Source organism: Dermochelys coriacea, chromosome 9 (assembly GCF_009764565.3).
Source record: "Dermochelys coriacea isolate rDerCor1 chromosome 9, rDerCor1.pri.v4, whole genome shotgun sequence".
Classification (NCBI taxonomy): domain Eukaryota; kingdom Metazoa; phylum Chordata; order Testudines; family Dermochelyidae; genus Dermochelys; species Dermochelys coriacea.
The window spans coordinates 94,813,429-94,840,803 of record NC_050076.1 but is presented as its reverse complement, the minus strand read 5'-3'; the positions used below and the strand labels follow the sequence as shown (position 1 = coordinate 94,840,803).

The 27,375-nt window shown below is 39.0% G+C and overlaps 2 protein-coding genes across 5 annotated transcripts in view; both read left to right on the top strand.

The window, feature by feature from the left end:
• FMR1 (FMRP translational regulator 1) overlaps positions 1–14,884 on the top strand; it is a 57,505-nt gene extending 42,621 nt beyond the window's left edge. For 2 of the 4 annotated variants that reach the window (XM_038415854.2, XM_038415856.2), the window contains 4 exons: positions 1,983–2,178; positions 5,460–5,639; positions 7,155–7,237; positions 12,953–14,884. In XM_038415854.2, coding sequence (XP_038271782.1) covers positions 1,983–2,178; positions 5,460–5,639; positions 7,155–7,237; positions 12,953–13,114 — 621 coding nt within the window. In that variant the 3' untranslated portion in view covers positions 13,115–14,884. The remainder of the gene's footprint in view (positions 1–1,982; positions 2,179–5,459; positions 5,640–7,154; positions 7,238–12,952) is intronic. The other 2 variants (XM_038415857.2, XM_043492978.1) reach the window with 1 other exon arrangement.
• A 1,895-nt stretch (positions 14,885–16,779) lies between these two features.
• The window catches only part of FMR1NB (FMR1 neighbor), a 35,389-nt gene continuing 24,793 nt past the window's right edge, over positions 16,780–27,375 (top strand). The window contains exons 1-4 of the mRNA XM_043492979.1: positions 16,780–18,671; positions 20,017–20,094; positions 22,525–22,638; positions 24,428–24,568. Of these exons, the coding sequence (XP_043348914.1) occupies positions 20,019–20,094; positions 22,525–22,638; positions 24,428–24,568 (331 nt within the window). The 5' untranslated portion in view covers positions 16,780–18,671; positions 20,017–20,018. The remainder of the gene's footprint in view (positions 18,672–20,016; positions 20,095–22,524; positions 22,639–24,427; positions 24,569–27,375) is intronic.

Below are 27,375 nucleotides of genomic sequence, written 5' to 3'. Positions count from 1 at the left end.
TCTGGCAAAGTTGCCAGTCGTTCTCCTCATGGATTCCATTCGCCGATGCCGTATCTTCCAATGAACTTTTCGCCTTCTTTCCCTCTTCTGACCATGGCATTGAAGTCTCCCATCGCAATTGTACACATGAATTTTTGAGTGAGATTTTCCTTGAGCTCCTGAGAGAATTCTTTCTCATCATCATCTTCACTTGTGCTTGTGAGAGCGTAGATCTGAATAATCATGAGGGTGCTGTTCTTCTTCAGTTGGAGGTGTAGCACTCCGATGCATGATTACTTGAACTTGCAGGAGATGATTTTTTAAGACCATTCCTTGTTGACGATCAAACCAAGTCCTCCTAGCAGTTCTCATGCCTGCTCTTTTTCCCAACATGATGGTACTTCCGTCTCTCCACTTCGCTTCCGTCTCCTTTCTTCGTTGTGTTTCGCAGAGACCAAGGATGTCGCAGGCTGCCTTGCTACCGCCTCCTCCGTTAGATGGTTGATGAAGTCATTTCTTGTCAGTGTCCTGCAGTTGTAGGTACACACTGAGAGAGCAGTCTTTTTTTTTTTTTTGCCCCTCAGATTCTTAGCAGCCCCTAGTCAATCGAACTCCCCACCGCAACCATGGAATGCATTGAGGGACACGCAAAGAACTGGGGCGTATTTATTTGTGGTGTTGTAGCCATTTCTTCAACCACTTGCTGGCTATGCTGTCGGTGGCACATTTACCTCCTCAAAATCTTACTGCAAAATCCTACCACAGCGCTTCAAAGTGGCACAGCAGTGACCCTGGCTTGTCTGACAGCGATGATAGTGCACTGTATTCTCCAGTAGGTCCTACCATGCTATTAAGTTGTCAGACTGCCAACCCAGGGAGGGGACAGTTGTCCTCGTTTTTTGAGGTTGGGTGCTGGGTAAAATATTTGGAACAAATAGACTATATTAGTGAGCATTGGGAAACAATGTCTTCTACATAAACTTGACAAATTTCAAGTTTTTTTTAGAAAGCTGTGCTAATTAATCAAATGTTTGATAAAACAACTGAGCTAATAGTTGAGAATGGAATTGATTTGACCTGTGCAGGAATCCTCACTAGATTGTTCTTTTGTGCTCCTCCCTATTTCCTTGAACAAAATAGTGGAACATGAAAAGAAACACCTCAGCGCAAGGCATACTCTCTTAAGAACCACATAACTACTCAATAGCCTAGACTCCACAGCAGAGCACAAGGAGCATTCAGGCAATGACCAGAGGAGAGGTGTACCAGGAGTGCAACTGTCAGCTAGTTGTTTCACAAAAGGAGTGTGTGGGAGCAAATGTTAAATCCCTAATATTTACATAGATGCCATCTGACTTAATTGTTGTTGTTTCCAAAGATGGTAAAGTTTTACTTAAGATCCTTAAGTGGATAGGAACAAGTCTGAGGAAACAGTTAAGTATCCTGTCTGATTCTTGGACTCCTAGGATAATGATACTCAACCAAGGTGACTTTTCTCAATGCACTTTCGCTGTTGACCTTTTGCCAAGGAGTGGATGAACAGCATGCATAATCATATCTTTAAATGATCTAAGTAGTGGTTTCTGAGCTTCTGATTGTGACTACCTTGTCCTCCCCATATTTCTGGAACCTGGTATAGAAAAGATAAGAACCACTGAGCTAGAGGAAGCACATGCCTCACTTCCTCTGCCTTTGAACAGGTTGTTTGGCTCTTAAACTTAAATGTGAAATAGTTAGGGCCAGAAAAGAAAAAGCAGCAGCCTTGCAGACTTTTCTAGCAACAACTAATTTTGCAAAAGTAAGGTATTTCTAATATGTTGATTTGAAGGTTACTAATCTCTGTTTCTCAGGAGTGAGTTTATAAAAAAAAAAAAAAAAATACACACCTCTTTCATGGCATGTTTCTCTGTGGTTCATTTTCAAAAACTGGAAAACAATCCTAATTTCCACATTTGGGTAATAATTGAATAGCAGTTATGTGACAAATTGTTTATTTTATATAGGAGGTAGACCAACTACGTTTGGAAAGATTGCAGATCGATGAACAGCTCCGACAGATTGGAGCTACTTCTAGACCACCACCAAATCGTGCTGACAAGGAAAAAGGATATATGACTGATGATGGTCCAGGACTTGGGCGAGGTAGTCGACCCTACAGAAACAGAGGGCACAGCAGACGTGGTCCAGGCTATGCTTCAGGTAGTAACTACCAGTATGTCTATAATTTAAGATTGGTCTTCTGGACACTGACTTTGTTGTCATAATTTTCTGAAATTTTAATCTAGTAAAACATAGGGCTTGAGCACTGTATGTTTCAGGGGATTAGTAGTGGAGCTTTTAAAATTAGACTAAAATTGTTATTCATCAAGAGTACTATTTATAGGAAGGCTGCCCAATATCCTACTTGGAAAAAACATGTAATTATTGTTCAGTGATTATCAAACTTGTATATGTGTTATCTATCTTAATACGTTGAAAGATAGTAATAGAAAAGAAGCAATTAAATGGACTGAAGTACTGAAAACAGAACCCTTTTGAAGTAAAATGTAAACTTTAAGATTTTACAGGTAACTAAAAAAACTGTAGTTCATCATCATGCTCATTTGCTTGTATGTTTTTCCTATCCCTAACCTTTCAATGTGGCCTTTAGATTGTAAACTTTCCAGGGCAGGAACTGTCTTTGTATTTGTACAGCACCCAGGATAATGAGATTCCAGTTCGCATTTTGGGCTTTGGGCACTACCATAAAATAAATATTAATCCGATTAGGTATCAAATTTGTGCTTATCTGAAGAAGCGCATACAGTTGTTTTCTTCAGATTGTTTAAGATCAAATGTGCCACTCAGTGGAACTTTTGTGTGTTCAGTGGAAAAGTGTAATCGTCAAAGTGGAACTACAATGATACTTAAAGCTCACATGCCACATCTCCCAGCAGCTCTTTAATATCTTGTTCATTCAGAAGCAATCTGTTCATTTCATACCCAGAAAATGGCATAAATCAATTGGTGATTATGCCATAACAACTGAAAGGTAAAGACTTGAACTTGATAAGACCATTGCAGCCTTCTTTTACACTAACATCTTCAGTGGAGCACAGAATTAACTTTTTAAAATCAATTACTGAAGAACTTTGCCCTGGTTAATACTACGCTAGACTGATACGCTCACAGGTCCACTATTAAAAGCTGCAAGTGAAGAAATAAAAGGGCGTAGATAAATAAAAGAATCAACCTTGACACTAGTGCAAATGGTCATTTAACATGATAAATGACCGATGATAGCTACAAGCATCATACAACGAAAACTTTTTTCCAACTTAATACTGATTGTTCACCTGAAAAGAAAACTGCAGAATATTATTATTATTAGCTGAAGATTCTACCAAGAATACAAGTAAAAGCGTAACACAGGTCTTTGCCATTTACTTGGACAATTAACAGAAAATGAAAAAGATAAGAACTGAGGTGAAATCATTCCAAACTTTTGGTATATGGAAGTTCAGTATGCTCTTTAAAAGCCATTGAGAAAGAAGATATTCCATATCTTCAGCCTCATAATTAGTTGATTGAAAAAGGGGGGATTAATGTCACAGTTTCCCAGTGACACTTGCTTCAATGAATAGGTACCTACATTTATAAAAGCAACAGAAGGGAAAGTTTAGCATGATTAGACAGATTCCAGGCTGGTGGTGGCTGGTAGTAGTCTCTGTAGAAGTTTGGCTTGATCTCATTAAAGAACTATAACCTCACAGAGATAATTTTATCTATATCTATATATCTAGAACTCTAGATATATAGATAAAATATTGAGAGGGAGAAGGGGTGTGTGTGTGTGTGTGTGTGTATGTATGTATGTATGTATGTATACACTTTTCTACTAGAACTTTACAGTTGCTTAACCAGCATAGGGGGTTGGACTAGATGATCTCCTGAGGTCCCTTCCAACCCTGATATTCTATGATTACAGATCCTAAATGCAAATGGAGATCATATATTGAATCCAGAACAGGAAGAGGCAGAACATACGACCTGGACAGCTATCTGGAGTTTGTTCCTTCTCTTGTAGCATTTAGAATACAAGATCCAGATTTCTGCTCAGAGTCTGTTTTTGAAGAAGGCTGTTAGTTTACCTCAAAATGACAGAAAAGTGAAAGAACAGTCATGGAAGATGGGAGAGTTTAATTCAGAATTTTGTCAATTTTTTAAACTGACCTCCATTTCTGTCCAGCCATCAAAGTATTAGTCATGTGTGTTCTTAGCACATTTGAGATGGTTTGGTCAAAATTGCATAATATGCTAGGTAATGGAAAAAAAGCAAATAAGTTGATAAAAGCATATTATCCAAGATTTAACTAGCAGTACTCTTTATGTTGCTATTGTGTTTAGAATTTTCACTTTGGATGATTTGTGCTTTTTTCAGTTTAAAGAATAAATATGCTAGTGAAGTGAATTATATACTATGTGTTTCATTTAATAATACCTTCCATGCTTGGAGTGGGGAGGTTCTTTGGGTTTCTTTTACTATTTTCTGGGTGGGGAGAATACAAGACAGTTTGGGGGGTTGGAAAAAATAACAGCAAATTTGATTAAGAAATTTGTTTTAGTCCTTGACCCACTTCTGCTTCCCACATCAGGCCACCACACACTGTCTTCTTTTTACTTTCTCCATTCAGGGGTTAATAGGCCAAGAAGTTCAAAGATAGGAATCTAAAGGTAGGCTCCTAAAACGCACACCTAAAAAAATGGTCTGATATTTAGACGTGCAGAGCACTTATCAGCTCCAACTGAAATCAAGCTCATTTTAAATGAACGTTGTCCTGGCAGGGACAAATTGAAGTGGATTTATGGAATTTCCACCCATCCACTAACTTTGAGTCTTTATTCAGCAGTAATATGCTTTTCGTCAAGTTTTGAAAATCTAGCTTCAGCAGTACAATATCAGGTAAAAAAGTGAATGAGCTAGTTTTTAGTTATTTCTCCAAAGTTCTACATTTCAAGATCACTTTTAATATGGCTATTGCAGTGTGCCACTGAACTTCACTGGAGTATATTATATACATTATGAATATAACATACAGAATACTGGGACCCCAAAAACCTTTTGATAAGGAATGAGTGCTATATTCAAACTTGGCTTTATCTATTCAGAGTGTGATCTTTAATTTTGAACTTCATAAGTTTACCATTAACGACAATTGAATTGAATTATCCCTGCCTGGTGGGTAAATATAGAACATGACTTGCCCCTGGGAACTGGAAGATTTTCTTCTGAGGTTGACATTCATGTTACCTAAGTTAATTGGTACATAAACTCTCTAACTAAGAGCTTTATTTCTGTCAACCAAGTTCTACTGATGATGGTACAAGAATTTTAAGTTCACTCCTAAAAGGAAGCTTGTTGCAGTGTTGGTTGGTTGGTTTTTCTACAGTAGTCCATTAATGAAAATAGACAATGACTTTTTTTTTTTAACTCTTGATAGGAACCAACTCTGAAGCATCAAATGCTTCTGAAACAGAATCTGATCACAGAGATGAGCTTAGTGATTGGTCGTTAGCCCCAGCAGAAGAAGAACGAGACAATTATCTTCGCAGAGGAGATGGACGAAGACGTGGAGGTGGAGCACGAGGCCAAGGCGGGCGGGGTCGTGGAGGTTTCAAAGGTAAATTGAGATTTAATTTTGAAAAAAGAAAAGTAATGCAGTATTGGATTTTTGAATAAAAAATTCTGCTCCATTCACTTCTTCATTTCATCATTCTTTTGTGTAGTATTCCTGAACTGTGAAATATGACATGTTCTGGTTGCCAAATAATAGTGTCACTGTTAATTTAATTAAACTAGCTTTACTAAACAAATGAGAACCACTGTTTTAGAGACCCACAGATAGCAATACTTTGATTTATAGAAGTTAATTCTCCCCTTTAATAAATGACTTGGATTATAGTTTGTTGCTCTCCTTTTTTGACACTCTGACAGTTTAGCTTATATATTGCAACACCCTTTTTCAGACCCAAATCATTGAAGGGGACTTGATGTAGGCTGAATTATTTAGTGTTCGTAAATCACTTTGAAGGTGAAAAGGTGTTAAGAATACAGTTGCTGTCCAGACTATATTGGAGTTTACTGAAAAGTTGCAGAGTCTAATTTATAACTCTCCCTCCAACATTTGAATATTGAATACTGCTACTCAAAAAAGAATGCCACGTATGGGCTCGCAAGCAGTAATCTCACATACTCATTATGGACCACACATCACATTATCTCAGTCTTTTATACATTCCACATATCAAAAACATGGCTTCCCTCCCCCACTCAGTTGTCTAGAGACTCCACTGTATATCATTCACCTTCCCAGTAAAAATCTGATCCAAAGCATATTGAAGTTAGTGGAAATATTCAATTGACTTCAGTGGGATTTGGATCAGGCCTTTTATGAGTCACTCAGTTTTTGTCCTACTCTTGGCCATATAACACTAATACGTACAGTACTCTTGCAGAAATTGCCTGAGATATCCCTACGCCCATGTTTTCTTCTTATATCTGTGTATGACTAAAACTTAGTGTTGTAATTTATATATGCAGTAGGAAAGAATTAGCAGGAGTAAAGTGGAAGAAACAAGCTTGAAGTCTAAACCTTAACTCACATTCTCACTTTTAAATAATATTTGATAAATTTAACATTCTGGTGATGTACCATAATTTACAACTTGAAGCCTTCAGAATAGAGATTTTCTTATTTCTTTTCCATAGGCTACTTTTTGTTTACTTTGACATATCAAGTGCAGGGAATGGTGCCACATATGATATTTTTGGGAACAATAAAGCTGAGCTTGGAAAATAAATAAGCTGTCAGTAGAAAAATTTAAATAGGTAAAACCCTACAAAAATTGATTCTTCGTCTTTTTCATTCTGTGGATCACTTTCCCAATCCACAGGATGGTTTTGTTCCATTATACAGACCTCCACAGAAGATTCTGTGAACCAGCGATGGGCTGTAGTTTGTCAACTTCTGCTCTACTTTATCTAAGCATTAAGAATATTTTTTGATGCTATTTAGCTTTAACGTAATTCCATGTTGACTGTGTACTTTTAACTGCTTAGAGAAAAATCTAAGGGAAAAAATTTACAAAATCAGTGCTGAGAAGCAACTTCGCTGAATATTGCGTTCTCTTTATAGGAAATGATGAACAGTCACGAACAGATAACCGTCAACGTAATTCAAGAGATTCTAAAGGGAGAACAGCAGATGGATCTCTTCAGGTAAATGTTCTTCCTTTGTTTAAAACCTGCTACCTGTTACTTTCATCGTGTGACCCCTGGTTATGTGAAGGGGGAAATAATACTTGCCTATTCGCTTTTTCCACATCATTCATGATTTTATAGACCTCCTCTAAAATCCCCCCCCCCCTCAGTCATCTCTTTTCAAAGCTGAATAGTCAATCTTTTTAATCTCTACTCATATGGAAGCTGTTCCATACTCGCTTAATCATGTTCGTTTGCCCTTCTTTGTACCATTTCTAATACATTTTTTTTTTTGAGATGGGTGACCAGAACCACTCTCTGTATTTAAGGTTTGGGATTTATATAGTGGCATTATAATATTTACTGTCATCTTATCACTCTTTTTTCCTAATGGTTCTTAACGTTGTTAGCTTTTTTTGACGGACGCTGCTCATTGAGCGGATGTTTTTAGAGAATTATTTACAATGACTCCAAGATTTCTTGAGTGGTAAGTTAGTGTAGACCCCATAATTTTGTATGTATGGTAGGATTTGTTTTCCAATGTGCATTACTTTGCATTTATCTAGACTGAATTTCATCTTCTATTTTCTTGCCCAGTCACCCAGTTTTGTGAGATCCCTTTGTAAGCTTGGCTTTAGACTTAACTATCCTGAGTAATTTTGTATAATCTGTAAACTTTGCCACCACACTTTTTTTTATCCCTTTTTCAAGATCATTTATGAATATGTTGAACAATGCTGGTCCCAGTACAGATCCTTGGAGCACCCCAGTATTTACCTCTCTCCACTGTGAAAACTGACCATTTATTCCTCTCCTTTGTTTCCTGTATTTTAAGTAGTTACTGATCCATGAGAGGACCTTCCCTCTTATCTCGTGACTGCTTAGTTTGCTTAAGAGCCTTTGGTGAGGGACCTTATCAAAGGCTTTCTGACAGTCCAAATACACTGTGTCCACTGGATCCCACATGTTTGACCCCCTCCGAGAATTCTTGGTGAAGCATGATTTTCCTTTACAAAAGTCATGTTGACTCTTCCTCAACAAATCGTGTTCATCTGTGTCTGATAATTCTGTTCCTTGCTACAGTTTCAACCAATTTGCCTGGTACTGAAGTTACGCTTACTGGCCTGTAATTGCCAGGATCGCCTTTTTTAAAAATTGGTATCTCGTTAGCTATCCTCCTGTCATCTGATAAAGAAGCTGATTTAAATAATAGGTAACATACCACAATTAGTAGTTCTGCAATTTCATACTTGAGTTCCTTCAGAACTCATGAGTGAATACCATCTGGTCCTGGTGACTTATTACGGTTGAGTTTATTACTTTGTTCCAAAACCACCTGTGTGGAAATCTCAATCTGTCACCTAAAAGGAATGGCTGAGGGAATCTCCCTCACCGCTTTTGCAGTGAAGACCGATGCAAAGAATTCATTTAGCTTCTCCACAATGGCCTTGTCTTCCTTGAGTGCTCCTTTAGCGCCTCGATCATCTAGTGGCCCCACTGATTGTTTGGCAGGCTGTTTGTGATTTACGTAAAAAAAAAAAAATTGCAACTCATTCTTCATTTTAAATTCAGTTTAGTTTCCCTGGTTTTTCCTAGTTTTCAACAATACCGTTTGTCTCCTCTTGTCTTATGTACTTAGAACACAAGTACTATAATGGGGGGAGAAGAGAAGGAACTATAAAAAATTAGAAAAAGCCATTATTGAATGCATGAAAAATTAGTACCCTGTGGTAAGAAACCAGTATAGCTTTCTAGAGGGGACAAGGTATATCTTTAAATTTAGTTATGGTATTAAATTAAACATTTGTAATGTTTCATTGCCAATGAACTAGTCAAGCAGTGAGTAACTGTTTAGAAAGCAAATTAAAATCCACATAAAGGGACACTGAATTCTATAGTTCATTTTGTTTCAAATCTTTTATGACAAGTAAATGTTCCCTTTGAGGTGTTTGACAAACACACCAGCCTGGGAATGTGTGTTTTCCTGTGTATGTAGTGTCTTCTATGGAAGCACCTCCAGTGTATTTCAGGCCTTAGGCATGTGCAGAGTGTCTTCTGACACTTAGTAAGAGCTGCCCCAACAGAAGGAAAAGATGAGCTGCTTCTACTTCCTCCTGCATGGTGATATGTGAAGTCTCTGCTTGGAGAGTTTGTGGCAACTTTGCTTGGGAAGGCCCCCCTGAAGAAATAAAAAGCCATTTCTGAGAGGCTCCCACTCCTAAGTAAGGTGAATAGGTTTTGCCGAGCCAGGGCCAAAAAGCTATTTCCTGGATGGGGTGAAGTGGAGTTGGTAGAGTTGATGCCTTCTCCTCCACACAAACAGGAAGAATAAAAACTTTTGTTTGAGGAATTTTGCAATGACATATGATTTACAAGTGTGCATTTTCTCTTTGCTAAATAATATTTTTGAAGGAAATAAAACTGAGAAATCTTCTATTGGGAAGAGACTTAACCTGTTCAAGTCCTGGTCCCATTGGGTATTTCACACTTTATTATGCATGTGCACCATGGTCCGAGTCCAGAGAATTCTAGCAAGTAGCCTCTGTTAGAATGCACATGCACAGCTGTTTTCCTCTTGCTCCAAACCAAGGTTATAAGGGGCGCGGTGGACCATTGTCTTTTCAGTTCCTTATTACCACAAAATGGCCTGAGTCGGAATCTTCAGTGTCCGCAGCTCCTTCAGTGTTTCTTCAATGTAATCCATATCATGTTGTGAATATTTCTTAGTTTTGATAGTTTTTACCATTTAGCATAGTTAGTGTAGTTTAGTTAGCTTTTCCCCATTTTGGGAAGCTTTTCCCTGTGGACAAGGACCCCAGAGTCTTGGGGTTTACACACTGCATATCCTGATCTCCTCTCCCCTGTCCCCCATTTCCCCCCCCCCCACACACACACTTTCTTTTCAGTGAGCAGCAAACATCAGTGTTGCCTTTATTGCCTTGGTGAGGCTCATATCTCAGCTAAGTGCAGTATCTGCCACTCCTTCCCTTCCCAAACGTGTGAGGTTTGAGAGCTCCAGCTGAGTAAACATCTCATGGTGAAGGCCATGTGACTCCAGTCGGATCTTGGCTGGGGGGACCCTCCGGTACTCCGAGCTCAGTCAATAGGCAGTCCCCCTCCAAGCATGAGCTCAGGAGCCAAGGCTACAAGTTCTAAACCTTAAGAATCCCTCTCAAGGACTTCTCATGAGAGTAAGGGGCACTCAGGCAAGGACAGATCTTTACTTCTGGGAGCAGATTTTGAAGAAGATCCTTCCCTGACTCCATCCAAGTCTGATGAGTCCTTGTACGTGAGTCCTAAGGACCTAGGCCCACTTAAACCTCCTCAATTGAGTGTAACATGAAGAAGTAAGGAACCGTTGGTACCGATCTCAGTTCAGACGCATAAATCTGAGGATAGTCTACGAGATCAAGAGTAGACTGTGCCAGTACAGGCGTGGTCCTAAAAGGACCCAATGTCCGCTGTAACCAGGGAAGTGTCAGATCCAACGGTCTCGTTCACTGGTATCCCAGAGATATTCATTCTGTTCTCAGTCTCTCTGGTCAGGCTTTGTTCCTCTGGTGTGTTCCTGAATAATCTGCTTCAAGAACCCTGTTCCCTCCATGAGCCAGAGCATTTGACCGATAGCTCCACCAATTGAACAGGAACCTGCCTTCTCATTGGACTACTCGAAGGTTCTAGATGAACACACACACCTGTCAGGGATGGTCTAGATAATACTTAGTCATGCCATGAGTGCAGGGGACTGGACTAGATGACCTCTCGAGATCCCTTCTGGTCCTATGAGTCTGTGAACCGTCAGCCCCGCATAGGGAGACTAGTCTGGATAGAAGCTCCAGAAGATCTGGGTTCCATCATCCACCCAGATATGACTTCCTAGCAAACCAGTGGTTCCCAATGTCCCGGGGTCCTCCCCAATGGATCAACCTGGCATACTAGCATTATCGGTGCCCCTGGGATCCTTAAACTAGACCACCTTGGATCTGTGCATGAACTTTACACTCTCCTAGCCAACACCTACTAACTCCGTTTGAGTATGAGGAAGAAGCTGAGACAGATCCGACAGTCCCAGCAGATGTCTCCTCCTCCTCTTCAGTTGAGGTGGTTGCTCCATCTTCACCATCTCTGCATTGATGATCACAGGCAATATCAAGAGCTCCTCTAGAGATTAACATATGAGCTTCAGATCCAGCTTGAGGAGATCCAAGACACATAGCATAAGCTGTTAGATATTTTGCAACCTTCAGGGCTGAGAGGTATTAGTTTGTCCCAGCCAAAGAAAAGTTCCTGTTTTCTCAGCCAGCACCTGACAAGCAGCCACTGAGAGATCTAGGCTGCTACATCCCAAGGCAACACATTCAGACAAGGGAACAAAACTCCTTGATTTCCTGGGAAGACAAGTCTTTTCTTCAGCAGGTCTTTGATTGAAAATTACTTACTGCCTGGCACTGTTAGCAAAATATGATTTCATCAACTATGCAAAATGTTAAGACTTCAAGGACAAACTCCCCTAGGACGACAGATCTCAATGCTAAGCCCTTATTGATCAGGGAAAACTTATAGCAAAAACATCTCTTCAACGTTGCAGTGGCTGCTGCTGATACTGCTACCAGTACTGCAGATCTCTTTACCAATTGTATCCTTGCACTCCTTGTTTGACTACTGTTTAACAATCTCCCACATATAGAATACATATAGGGACCAGCACTCAAAGAAGAAATATAAGTTAATTCTACTACCCTTCCTCCATCCCCTCTGCTGCGGATCATGACTGGATTTACACTAAGAAGAGAAACTAAAGACACCAGTCCACATTGCCTTGTACCCTCAGTCCAGAGCACAAGGAGAACAAGTGCACATGTGTGGACCAAGAGACACTACTTGCTAGATTCAGGCATACTGTGCAAATGCGTACCCACCTGTCGAATACAGATAGGGACCACACATCTTGAAGAACCTCCAGTTACAGGTAAGTAGCCTCCATTTTATCAACATACCATGAATTCTTACTCGTCTGAGAGCTGTATGAGATATTCTAATAAAATAAGTGCTTCAGAATGTTGATGAATCCTCTGTAATTACTGGCTAATCAGAAGGTAAATAAAGTTTGTTTTTTAAAAAACAAAAAACAGTATGCCAAAAATGGATTTAAAGGTATTCTATTATCAAACTAAAAATCTTGCATTTAAAACAAAATTCTTCTTGCCCACTTCAAAAGCCACAGCTCTTTTTGACTGATTAAATTCAATCTTAGCAAAGAGTGGCAGAGTGGATTTTATTATTGTTAGTATAGTTTCATCACAGCTTTGTAATGTTGATTTTCAAAAATGCTTCTTTCACTGTATGACTAGGAATATCTTGATTGATTAAAACTGAAACAACCTTAAAATCTTTCGATACATTTATATTTTCAGTTCTGCATGAACAACAAAACTATAGTAGACTGATCCGTTTTGCTTTCTGGTTCTCCTATACTAATACAGTGCATTATGGTGTTTGACTTTCCAACACGCAATGAAATGTATATATTTTTAAAAGTTACAGGTGTTCATTGAAATATTTTTTTAAAAAAATCATAAGGGGATTTTGTTTCATACTTTTGTAAAGCTAGCTTCCTTTTTGAATAAAATCTTAAAGATTGCACCTAAATTATTTGACACTGCTCTCTTTTAACAGTTAACTTCAGGAGGAATATTTAAAGGGTATGCTTTATATAACTGTAACTTGTTTCAGATCAGAATTGACTGCAATAATGAAAGGAGCGTCCACGCTAAAACATTACAGAATACCTCCAATGAAGGTAGTCGGCTGCGCACGGGTAAAGATCGTAATCAGAAGAAAGAGAAATCGGACAGTGTGGATGGTCAGCAACCCTTGGTGAATGGAGTACCCTAAACTGCATAATTCTAAAGTCATATTTCCTATAATGTTTCAGTGATTCTTATTCCACGTTAGAGAAACTTGTTAGGCCAAAGACAAATAGTAGGCAAAATGGCGCAGGGCATGAAATGAACATAAAAGTTCTGTTAGCCTTTTTTAACATCAGCAGTATGCAGTTGTTTTCAGAATAAGAAGTTATACAAATATTTGCATAAAAATATCTGAACTTCTGAAAAATGCTTTCAAGTACATCTTGCACTTCAAACAATGAAAGATTCTTTTTGTTTGTTTTAAAAATACTGAGCTGTGCATTGGTATACTTTTTGTTCAGTTGTACCATTTTAACGCATTGGGTCAAAAATCACTGCTCAATTTCAATTTTCAGAATAAATAGTGTTTGCAGTAATAAATTGGGCTTCTGTTTTCAATCTAACTTACAAGTTCTTCATGAAATGCTATGTCGTTTTATGTCCTGTGTCAGTTCACGTTTTGGTCCACTTTTTCAGTATTTTAGTGGACTCTGAAATATGTGTGATGTAACAATTGTCATTTTCATTAGCAAAAAAAGTTGTATGATCTGTGCCTTTTTTATATCTTGGCAGGTAGGAATATTATATTTGGATGCAGAAATCAGGGAAGATGAGTTGGAAACACTAAATGTAAAATATATGTAGCAAACCTTGTCAGACATTAGTACTTTATAGAAGAATGCATGCTTTCCATAATTTTTTCCTTACATAAGCATCAGGTTAGGCAGTTATAAGAATAGGAAATTTCTTTTGCACTGAAGATTTGGCAAATAGTGTTATTGAGACAGGGGTGTAATTTTTTTGTAGACAGTACAAGAAGTTTAAAAAAAAAACTTTCCATTTCTGGGAAACTAAAAATTCATTGTTACTGAGGGAACAAATGTAACTTGTTCACAAGCTAGTAATGTGTGCCTGCTTTTTGGCCAGATGACCAATTAAAAATAACCTTTCTTCATCCTCACAAAAGTTTTTTGAAATTGTTTAAAATTTTAATTTGGAGCTTATCTCAAGGGAGATAAGAAGAACATTCCCACATGTGATAACCTGTTAAGTGCAGGGAGTAGTATAGCTAACTAACATTAGAGGCAGGAATAATTCATAATTTTTTGAGGTACAAGGTCTGATTCACAAGCAGGTTTGGAAGGAGTTAGGGAACTTGATGAAAAGTACATAAAGGGGGATTTAAACGTACTTTTTTTTCTTTTTATTTCTGATCATGAATTAAATTTACTGGGTAAAACTGAGCGAGGACTTTCATTTTAATCTATTCTATTTTTATTAAACTTACTCCAGTAGGAGTGCCACTGATTATGTACAGAACTGTACAAACATGATCTTGCCTCTGATGTATCTTGTGAGTTTTGTTTCTTTGCTTTTTTCATTCCACTGTTTTTCCTTGCATACAAGTACGCATATAAAAATGGCAACAAACTGCACATGATTTAACACACATAAAAATGTCTTAAAAAAGTATTGCCAAACATTAATGTTGATTTCTAGTTATTTATTTTGGGAATGTATAGTATTTGAAAACAGAAATTGGTACCTTGCACACATCATCTGTAAACTGTTTGGTTTAAAATACTGTAGATAATTAACCAAGGTAGACTGACCTTGTAATGTAACTGCTCTTGGGCAATATTCTCTGTACATATTAGCTACAACAGATTGGATTTTATGTTGACATTTGTTTGGTTATAGTGCAATATATTTTGTATGCAAGCAGTTTCAATAAAGTTTGATCTTCCTCTGCTAACTGATGTTGATGCAATCCTTATAAATGATTGCTTTTAAAAACAGTCAACTTATAACAAGTAGAGAGAGCCTATATTTCTCTGTTAAAGTTTAACTGTAGCCATTGTTCCATATGTTGTAGAAAGCTTCTGAAACGTTACCAGTTTTCAAAAATTGGCAGATAATGCTAAAAAACGGGAACCTCTTTGGTGAAATTGTACAATACATGTTGAGCTATTACAATATGCACTAGATTTTTTTTACACTCAAAGGCTGAGTTCAATAAGGTGCTAACTAGGTTATATGTGAATTACTAATTACTAAAACTTCAAGTTGATGGGCTAATCACATTCCATTTTCAAATGCATTTTGGGGTAATGACATATTTTACAGTATTTCTGTGTGCTAAAGTTAAACATGTATCCCTTTCCATTCAAATTTCAATGTTTTTAAGTGTTAGTAAATTTCAAAAACATAAATTGTAAATCTAAATGTAAATTTTATTTTGAAAAATCATGCATTGTTACAAAGCTTGAAAGTGCAACATGTCTGATGCTTGGGTTCAGATCCTACTGGTAACTTATAAAGTATGGTCTAATGGATTAAAATTATTTTAAAAAATAAAGTTTTTTTTTAAACAGTGAAAGGTATTTGTGAATGATGCCAAAGATTTAAGCTCAATAGGATTAAACACAAACCCTCTAAAATAACAAATGTATCTTCAAAAATAAGGAGAAAATCACTTTTCTTTGTTCCCCAGCTGTTTTTTATTGGGAGGGAGGTTTGAAAGTTATTGTATAGCCTCATCAAGGAGGATAGGTGTTCTATTTATTGCTCATAAGAAACCTAGTATAATCAGAGATTCCCTCACCCTCCACCCCCTCCTTAGCAGAATTACAGGGGGAAATTCCCCATGGGGAAAACAAATGACTAATAAAACTAATACTGTTCTCCTACTAACCTTCACTGAGTGCATCTTGGGGTATAATTCTCAGTTTACAGTTCCCCTGTTTACCCTCACGGAGTGCAGCCTGGCAGATGAATCACGGCCAGGCACTAGGGATATGCTGAGTACTCAGACACAGACACACCCCACACAAAAGGAATTCTCTACTCACAAGAGGAAGGCCAGCAGTCCAAATCAGATTTAGAGAAACAAATAGTAAAATATGTTTAAATATAAACCACCACAGGATAGATTGTCAGGTAAGAGAGTACTCAATATGGTATTCTGAAATTATGCTTAGGTCAGCAGCAGCCCTGATCTAGCTATAGTTACATATTCCTCCTTATACAGCCTGGGAAGGTGTAATACAGGGAGACTGATTTCCTGCCACACTTAAAAGATTGGAGAAGTATCAGACTGTTCTCCCTAGCTGTTGTGGATTACCATGCCCCAATGTGCAAAGTATTGTTCCCAGTTTCTGTTGCAGGTTACCATGTCTCACCACCACCTCTACCTCCTTCCCACAGCAGATGACTATGGAGTCATGAGAGGGACAGCAGCTCAGATGTGGAAGAGGCAAGTAAGAAGGGTCCTTTTTGGCCCGCCATTTATTTCTGTGCCAGTCTCCATTTTATAAGGCCAAGTTGTTCCTCATTGTGCAACAGTCAAAATTTAATGTGGTATCACTACCAAAGAGAAATGTGGCCATCTTCTTTGGTGGCCAGGGACTATGCATTTCTAACTGGGGGAGAACTTTAACTGAAAGAGTGGCCTTGTTATTCAGATCCCCTTCGGCCCCCGGTAGCTACATTCTGGGAGGTGTCATCTCAGTTGCTGCCTTTGGGCATGAAAGCTCTGAAGTGGCAACAACAACAAAAATATGAACTGTCAGCTGATATCCTAAGTGGCCCAGTTATCCTTTCAGAAGCAGTGCTCAATTGAGTGAATGGCATTGCAAGGTATGGTCTGTTTCAACCTAAAAAAAAATCACACGCCCTAAAGGACGGGGGGGGATAATGGGATTCAGTTCTGATTCATGCATGTATATGAGGCTTTGATCCTTGGGATCTGGTGCTCTGGCATATCGGTTCCCAGCTATCTTTGTGGTGCTGTGGAAAGTTTTATGGAAAGCTGAGGTTATTCACTCATCAGAAAAGTCAATTTAGACTCCTGACCCTTGCCAGAATTTAGAGAAAGGAATAGAGGTTATCGGGCAAGTTTGAAGTGTGTGAAGAGCAGCAATAGAAAATACTTCTTTATATGTGATACTAGAGCAAATGTAAGATCAGTAACTGCACTCTTGCCCCAGAGCTGGAGTTAGACGCCTGATCAGTGCCAGACTGTCGGGCAACAAAAGGGCTACCAATAGCTTTGATGAAATGAGGTCCATCATGGGTATAGTCCAGAGAGAGTACCCTGTGGAGCTGTGCAAGAATTTCAGGAACAGCTTTGTCCCATTGCCCACTTAACACATGGAAAGGTCACAACATGAATGAAATCATCCATCATCTACTTCAGAACATTTTAATCTGCTCCCAATCTTATTTCTAGCCTCAGAGAATAGAGACTAGCAGAAACATCTAAAGTTCCTAAAGGAGTCTTGTGTTCAAAGCATACCCAGTTTACCAGCCTCAGACCTTTGCAGATGGATGGATGGCATCCTTTTTAATTTTCCCAACTTTGATCATTACATTTTGATCTTGCATGTGCCTCTAGAATATCTGTACAGGATCATGTTAGCAATAATACTGGCTTTTAGGGAAGAAGGAAATTCATTTCTTTCTTCCAGGATACATTTTTTGATTAGGGTTTTGTACAGAGAGTTAAAGGGCAAACACAGTGATATGGGAATGGTTGTCAGAAAAAGAGAGCACAGTGTTCACCAGTTGGAACACAATGATTCTCCTGTCCTGGATGGAACAAAGTGTCCTATCTCAATGTGCACAGTGCACTCAGAGATGAACACCCAAAATTTGCCTGGCAGAAGTTAGCTTTGCAGAATGGCCCCAACACCCAGAAATAGATCACTCACCGTAAATTAATTTGGTGGGCTGGTAGGAAAGTAGATTTGAATTAGCCTGACCATGGAAGTTTTCTCAACTGAAGGCAACTTTAGGAGCTTTGGGCGTTTCAGTGCTCTCAGCGACTGACAGGTCCAGCTGCCTCCAGTCTGCAGTAACTATTGTAAATGATCTGTGGACCTTATTACACAAAGGAAGTTTTCAGGTAAACAAAGATTTCCATAATCCTACAGCCCAAAGTGAAACTCCTTAAAATCTTAAAGGCTCCAGAAAGGCACTTTTAGTCAAACGGCTTCAGAAAATAGAGAAGGATTTGTGTTTTAGTTCAATTCACTCAGATCTGTTAAGTCATCTCTCAACTCTCCACTGATGCATGCATTTGGGAGTGCTCAGATATAGTCTCTTTACAATAAAGTTGAAATTATCAGATTATGTCTTGCTGTTTCCCATGTTGGTGCTGGGGGTGGGTGGGAAATAAGGCCTGTGCCTCTAGGACTAGTACAAGGACAGGAGCTGTCTTAAGTTATTAGGCCTTAAGTTACTCTGTTCCAGTTGGTACTGGCTTCTTCGGGGAATAAAACTCCCTATCCCGCATCTGACTTGACTTCTCCCTTTTCCCCCAGATCTCTGACAAAAGACTCTGGCGCACTGCTATCGCCTGTGTATTCTCTATTGTGACCTATCCCATTGGTAACAGAGGTTCCTATTGTCATGGACATTGCTGCCTTACTATCCTTCCTCGCCTGCCCTGGACAGCTTTGCAGTGATTATACCTGCACAAGGACTCCTTGGCTGAGACATACCTCCCACATCTGCCGGTTTCTGCTATGACTGTGGTAAAGGTAGATAGAGAGCAGAGATGTGTCTGGATCAGTGAAATCAGGAATTTTCCTCCACTGTCTTCTGGCTCTGTGTTCCTGTTCTCTGACACCAATCCCAGGGAATCCTTTTCTTTTTTTCCCATCTCTCCTGCAGTTTCCATTATATTTTCATGAATATGTTACAACACTTAATTCACCTTTGAGGCCTTTCCTGATCTGTCCCAAAGTAAGGAATTCTCACACAATTCTTGGTGGAACTTTTTACTGAGCTTCCAGTAAATGGCCACCTATCTACTTTTTGGTTTTTGTTTTTTTTTTGGTTTTTTTTTAAGTATTTCTACAATATTAATCCATCCCACTGCACAAGTGTTTTTCTCCTCCTTGAGCAGCTTCTCACTGGGTTTCCTTGATCACTCAAGAGAGCCATTTTAATATCTGAATAAATGCCATCTTACTTTTATATCAGTTTGTGCCAGCACCTTGCACAAAGGTGTCCTGATCCCCTCAATTGGAGCTCCTAGGTTTTACCACAATACAAATAATAATGATGGGCCTTTCATCCTCAGGATCCCAGCATGCTTTAAAAGCTTAATCTGTATGACATTAATTGAAGAGAGAGTCATCAGCAGGGGAGAAAATAGGTTAACAGCCAGACCAATGTTGCACAGCATCCTGCAGAGTAGTAGGGAGGGAAAATGTTGTCCAAAGATACCAGGTCAAACCAACTGTTAAAGTGCCATGAAACCTTTTGTGACTAGGCAGGACGGACAGGATCTCCGTTGTAACGCCTTCATCCAAAAGCCCCTCATACTCTGACAGGATCTCTATTGACCAAGCTTGGAAGGATGAAGAAATTAACTCACTGAGCGATGACTAGAATCTCAAGAGCCAAAGGCTTTGCTTTTTCAATCTCTGCCTCTTAACCTGGACTAACACCCTGAGAGAAGATTTTTAAAAATGACTAGAGCTTGGGTTTATCTCAGTTTTAGACATCCACCCTGAGATTCCCTCAAAGGTGGAGTCTCTTTTCTTAAAAAAAAAAAAAAAAAAAAAAAAAAAAAAAAAATGCTGAACGCCCTGCCCTCCCTCTGAAAATCAATCCCCTTTTAAGGTGTCTCACATTAAGCACCCAAAATTTCAGACACCCCAAATCTCTAGTCAATTTTGAAAACCCCTGACCATCACATTTTGGAAATGCTTTGTTTGTTTCTTTGTTTCTTTAATGGAGGAAGATATGGTTTCTTCTACTGTGGCTCTCTGTCCAACTTCCTATGCTGCATTTTTACAAACCTACAAAAAGGAAAAATGCAGAAAGGCTTTTGAGATATGGTGACTTAAATGCACGTACAACTCTGATTTGTTGCAGTAATGATGCAAATGGTGACTGGTACTCACTTTTGGGGGAACTATGTGATTTTGGTGATGTCTTCTAGCATCTGTCCAAGTGAGTATTGCAAAAAATATTTTAATAGAACTAGCAAGTAATTTTACTATTGGGAAAGTAAGATGTTGTCTCATCGATGTTATTTTTGGCTGCAATACGCCAAGTGCTATAGAAATTCCAGTGTTTCAAATTGCACAGGATGCTGCAGATTGATTTATGTTAAATATTTAATTATCTCTCCCCAAATTGTTGCCCATCTCTTTTGCCTGTCTGTCCAGGCTTTAGATGGGAAACAGCTGTCTGTTGTCTTCTACCAGGTATTGAATTTTATTCTTTTTTACCTATTTTATAGATTTTTTCTGCCATAAAGAAATAATTTAGTGATCCCATTTGACAATCTGACTCAGCCTGTCAAAGGGTGAAATCAGGAGTGCCATAAAGCCTGTTAAGAAGTTACGTGTTTGGGCCCTGTACAATGATAGCACAGAAGGGTTAAGGGGACTTATGGCAAGCCAAGTTGTCAGGCAATGTGTGCTATGAGTAGAAGCACACCCTGTAGTGTCAAACATGCATAACAGAACAACGCACACATGAGGGATCCACGCTCACATTTGACCCTTTGCTCTTTGGGATGTCGCAGCACACTTTGCCTGCGGGGAGAGGAAGAGCCATTGGTTGCTCCGCTGTGAGCACTTTTCAGGAGTGATATTGAAAGGGTTCAGACACATCTGGAAGAGTCCGTTGCTCTAACATGAGGGGAAATTACTTTTTAATCACCTTCAACTCCTAATAGTCTAGGGAGAGTTTACATCCAGCCATGGATGCACACATTCAGAATCTCCATAGTACAAGCTGTGTTTGTGCATAGAGTCCTGCCAATTTGCTGATATCTGCTTTATATCTATAGCTATGGATGCGAATACAGATATCAACGGACCATTTTTACGGATGCAGATCCAGATTTTAAATCTAGAGCCCTGCAAATCTTCAGATACCTGTGGACCATTTTTGCGGATCAGATACAGATATAAATTTTGCAACTGTGCAGGGATCTACTTGTGTGCAGGGTAGTTCCAGCTTCGCAGCTCTCTCTGTTCTTAGTATGGAGCCCCATGCATGTTCCTTTAATAGGCTTGAATTGTTCTCCATAAGAAGGGGAAACATGGGCTTGACCAGATTCATCAGCAGTATAATCAGTTGTCCTGCCACTTGATTACAGGAGTAACCCCATAAGCTGATAGCAATAGTAGGATCTTATCCTCTTATATGGCCTAGCCTCTGGAGGGGAATGTGTAATTTCAGTTTTTCCAATAAATGGCCACAAATTTTATTGAAAAGTAAGATGACTGCTAGCCAGCTAACATTTCCACAATATCTGGCACTAATATCAGCTATGAGATGCTGGAACTCAACCTTGTGTTGACTCATGAGTCCTGGTGATTCATTACATTTTGCTTCTCAGGTTTCACCACCTCTCCTTTTAATCCATCTGTTGATATTGCCTCAGTGGTATTGTGTAATGAATTTCTTCATTTTCAATTATTATCTTTGTTGTACCAAGAAAGAGGATTGTCTTGTGGTTAAGACACTGGCCTGAGACATAGGCAGTTTGGATTCAACCTCTGCCTTTGCCACAGATTTCCTGTGTGGCCGTGGCAATCTCTCTCTGCTTCATTTCACCACTTGTCAAATAGGGATAGTGATGATGATTCCTTTCCCCTACTTTTGGGCTGGTCTACGCTACAGCTGTAAGTCGACCTTAGTTACGCTACTTCAGTTACGTAAGTTACGTAACTGACATCAACATAACTTAGGTAGACTTACAGCGGTGTCTACACTGCACTGTGTTAACGGGAGATGCTTTCCTGCCAACTTACCTTACGCTTTTTGGGGAGTTGGAGTCCAGAAGTCAACAGGAGAGTGCTCTGCGATCGGCTTAGCAGGTCTTCATCAGACCCTCTAAATTGATACCGCTGCATCAATTGCAGCAGTGTCAATCTATAGTAAGTATAGACATGGCTATTAAGTGTGACCTCTGTGGGGCAGAGACTGGTTCTTATGGTGTGTTGGTACAGTGTACAATGAGATTCTGACCTCAAGTGAGACCGTAAAGGGCTGCTATTATACAAATAATGAAAAGGAAATACATCTATTGTTATATGGTGCAGGTTTTAAGTAATCTACAGCTTGTGTACGAACAGTAACACTTTAGAACTTGACAATTTCTGATAGAAAGGGTTCTTTAGTATAATTTAAATTGTACAAAGCTATAGTTCTTTGTTCATCTTGCTTCATGAAGCAAGATGAACAAATATAATTAAATAGAGCCAAAAAAGACATTTATACTTGACCCTGCTAGCTATCAGTAGGCACAATTCATAAGGAATATAAATGCCTTTGTAATAAAAGATAATCAGTATGAAAATGTCATTGCATGTAATTAATTATGTATATATTGATAGTAATGAGCTAATCATTATGAGCTTTCAGGTTTTGCTTCACCACTTCAGCATGTTGCAAAAAGAAGTGAAGTGGCACCCAACAAACCTAAAATGAAGCTAGAAGATATATCGGAAGCTCTATTAAATTTCTTCAATCCAGGGAGTAAGTGTTGCTGTGATCATTGTATTGTTGTTTCTTTTTTTCCCCCTGCATTCAATGTATTTGAAACATTCATCCCAATTGGTAAAACCTTGTTACAATGTAATGTAGCAGGTTCTATTAGAAGTGACATTATAGCCATGTGACATTATATCCACATTTGGAACATAAATTTGCTTTCATAGTTGCATGATTATTGCCTGCTGTAAGGTCCTTCACTCTAATGGCATGTTATAGTTATGTTTGCAGTGTTATATTCATGCCATGTAACACTGGACACTTGCAAAACAGTGCGTGAAAGGAAGTAGTTGATGTGATTTGTCCATAAATATTGCTATAGACATTGACCACATGATACTTGATGCTAAAAGGTCTGATTCTGCAGTCTTCACTCACCCAGTGCTCCTTTGATTTTAATATGGGACTTTCAGATGTGCAAGGAATGCAAGAGTAGTTCCCTAATGAGATCTGAGAGCAATAAGGAAAAGGGAAACCATTATGGGCAGCACTATAGGTATGCATGTCCTCAACTGGTGTCAATCTGCATAACCTCACTGAAAGTCATTGGAACTATACCAATTTATACCACCTGAAGATCTAGCCCCATAGACATAACAGAGTAACTGATTTAAATGCCTGATCCTGTATTACTTAACTGAACTGGCCATTTACTTCAATGGGTACAGGATCAAGGATGCAATAAAAATGAATTTAGCAGGATCTATATGATGTCCCACAATTGCAGTGTAAGTGCCTGATAACCAAGGGAAGATACATAGTCGTAGTTTTACTGAATGCCCTGTTCTCCCCATGCCCCCTTTAATAATTTCTAATGTTTATATTTGTATCTAACTCTTTTATGTGAAAGTATATATGCTTTGTTTGGGAAATAGTTACTTTCTTGAACACTGCAAATACCAGTTTTACAGAAAAGTAAACTGCATATAACATGTTGGAGATGTCCCATTATTCATAAATATTTTATACATTTAGACCTTTATACAGAGTTTCTGAATAAATTGGGTATTAAATAGCAGATTTTAAATATATTTCAAACATACTGTAGCCATCTGGATGATATTTTCTTAGGTTTTTGTCCTTGCTGGCAGAAAATGACTTCCCAGTAGGTGCATACCATTAAGTATCAGGCAAAAAGAGAGATAGGTAGATGCAGCATACCGTGTGGTGGGTCTTTCAGAAAACCATACACTAGAATGAAAGCTTATGAGGGTTTTTATGTTGCATTTTCTTTATGAGAAGATCTCTGCTCAGAAAGCTAAATCTCCTTTTCTAGTTATTTTTCAAAACTTTAAAAATTAGAAGCACATGACACTGTGCTATTTAGATTATATTTTTCTTAAATAGATTATTAAGGTTTCTGTTCCTAAAACATCAACAGTTCTTTCAAGGTGTCTTAAGTTATATGATCTAAGCTTCCTTTGAGCTTTAGTTGTTGTTGCTTTATTTATATCTTTTATTTAATTTATTACCACCACAGCACCTAAGCATGCGCCAGGACCCCAATGTGCTAGGTGCTGTACAAATACAGAACAGAGATGATACCTGCCCCTAAGAAGTTTATAATCTAATATGGAGTGATTGTTCCATATCCAAAAATTGATTATACCATTCCCTTGAATGTGTTCCCCATGAAAACATGCTGAATATATATAATTATCATAACATTATAAAATATACAACTCTATAATTCAATAAAATTATAATTATGTAATTATTTGATTGAGCATTGTTCTGAGAACTGAAACATCATGCTTTATTTAATTTTTGAAAGCTTGTCGTCCCAAAGAAGATCAAACAGTAGTTGCTTGCCACGCAGGAGAGAATATTAACAAGACTGCTTGTCTGAAAAATAGATGTTGTCACTCTTCAAAAAAAAGCAGTCAACTGAAGTGCTATACCCCACTCAAAGACAGTAAGTTAGTCTTGTGAATTGTTGCAGAATTCTCTTAGAATCTGAGCAGATGATGCATTTGGCTGTGTTCTTCTGTTCTGTTTATTACCCTAACTTTTCAGTGTACCCCTCTGACAGGTAAGCTATAGCTTGTTGTCCTGGTTGCATATAATGTAATAAAGGGGTCAGATCATGTAGACAAATATCCAAAATATTTAATAAATTTTTCTTGCTATTGTATTGTTTAACAGTGTCATTAAAACTGCAATTAATCATGATTAATTTTTTTGAGCTAATCGCATGAGTTAATTGTGATTAATTGACAACCCTAACGGATATGGGTTTATGCACCGCTACAGACTAGGGACCGAATGGCTCGGCAGCAGTTCTGCGGAAAAGGACCTAGGGGTGACAGTGGACGAGAAGCTGGATATGAGTCAGCAGTGTGCCCTTGTTGCCAAGAAGGCCAATGGCATTTTGGGATGTATAAGTAGGGGCATAGCGAGCAGATCGAGGGACGTGATCGTTCCCCTCTATTCGACACTGGTGAGGCCTCATCTGGAGTACTGTGTCCAGTTTTGGGCCCCACACTACAGGAAGGATGTGGATAAATTGGAAAGAGTACAACGAAGGGCAACGAAAATGATTAGGGGTCTAGAGCACATGACTTATGAGGAGAGGCTGAGGGAGCTGGGATTGTTTAGTCTGCAGAAGAGAAGAATGAGGGGGGATTTGATAGCTGCTTTCAACTACCTGAAAGGGGGTTTCAAAGAGGATGGCTCTAGACTGTTCTCAATGGTAGCAGATGACAGAACGAGGAGTAATGGTCTCAAGTTGCAATGGGGGAGGTTTAGATTGGATATTAGGAAAAACTTTTTCACTAAGAGGGTGGTGAAACACTGGAATGCGTTACCTAGGGAGGTGGTAGAATCTCCTTCCTTAGAGGTTTTTAAGGTCAGGCTTGACAAAGCCCTGGCTGGGATGATTTAACTGGGACTTGGTCCTGCTTTGAGCAGGGGGTTGGACTAGATGACCTTCTGGGGTCCCTTCCAACCCTGATATTCTATGATTCTATGATTCTATATCCAGAGGACTGTCAAAGACAAGATACTAGACTAGAGTGGTTCTGGCAGATTTGCCATTGACTTCAGTGGGAACAGGATCAAACTCTGAAAAATTTCAAAAAGAAAAGGAGTACTTGTGGCACCTTAGAGACTAACAAATTTATTAGAGCATAAGTTTTCGTGAGCTACAGCTCACTTCATCGGATGCATCCGATGAAGTGAGCTGTAGCTCACGAAAGTTTATGCTCTAATAAATTTGTTAGTCTCTAAGGTGCCACAAGTACTCCTTTTCTTTTTGCGAATACAGACTAACACGGCTGCTACTCTGAAACCTGAAAAATTTCAGACATCAATATTACAATGGAAGGTAATTTCTAGTTGAGGTGGGCCAAACTTTACAGCTCATGTAAACTAGCATATCTCCATTGACTTGAATGCTGCTATACCAATTTATGTGAGCTGAAGACCATCATCATGTTCCCATTACGCCACTGGCGTTTAGGGCAGTGACGAAGCTCCTCCACTCCTATCTTTTTTTTGTGGCAAGTCTTTCAGTGGTTCCTCAGCTGTGCCCCAGGTTTTTCAGCTCGGCTTCCACAGCTCTTTGCCATGTTGTTTTCGAGCAGTCTCGTTTTCGCTTGCCTTCAGTTTTCCATCTTCTTGCTACTCTGGTGATGGAATCAGTTTCCGTCCGAAGCACATAGCCAATCCATCTCCAGTGCTTCCTGGCAATGATGGTGCTCATATCTTGTTGGCTGCACTGTGTCAATAGATCTTGGTTTGAGATTGTTCTGGGCCAAAAGATAGAGGATTTTTCTGAGGCAGGTTGTATGGAATGAAGACAGTTTGGACGTATCAATGTTTCTGCATTGGTGAGAACATAATCCTCTATCTGTACTGGTGATGGTGAGGCAATATTAAAGGTCATATCATCTGTCCTGTTGTGGTTGATTTTCAGTACAATTTGCTGGCTGAATGCATTGAGTCGTTTTTTCTTGTATGTGGTGTTGAGTATGTGATAGGAGAGCGAGATCATCTGCAGAGCCCAGATCTTCAAGGGATGAGAAGGGTGTCCATTTAACGCGTCTTGGCATGTCTTCTGTCGTACGCCACATTACGCAGTTGACTTGAAAACTGAGCTTGCTGTGATCAACACTGCATGTAAAGTTGGAATAGAAGCTTTTAATAATGTTGATTATACAGAGAGGAATTCCATATGCCCGCAGAATGCGCCATAGCCTGGTCTTGTGAATGCTATCAAAAGCCTTCTCAAAAGGCTTCTATGAAATTTATGTAGAGTTGCCGTTGCCATTCTAAGCATTGTTCTATTGTTTCGTAGAGTGAAGATCTTCTCTGTGCATCCACACCCTTAACGAAAACTGGCTTGCTCTCTTCTGAGAACACTATTGAGTGTCTCTAGACTATGATCTTGCACAATATTTTGCTTGGCACAGATAAAAGTGTGATGATATGCCAGTTATTACAATCACTGAGAGTTCCTTTCTTTGTTATCTTCACTATAACCCCATTTGTCCACTCACCTGGCATTTTTTCCCTTTCCCAGACTGAGGTGAATAGAGGGGCCAGGATAGATGCGGCTAATTCAGGATCTACCTTGAACAATTCTGCATGCAAGTTATCCTGGCCAGGAGCTTTCCCATTTTTTAAGGATTTGATTTATTGAATGATGTCTTCCTTAGTGGGGGTGTCTGTACTGTTATGAAGATTTGGCCTCATATTTCCATGAAATCCCAAAGAGATATT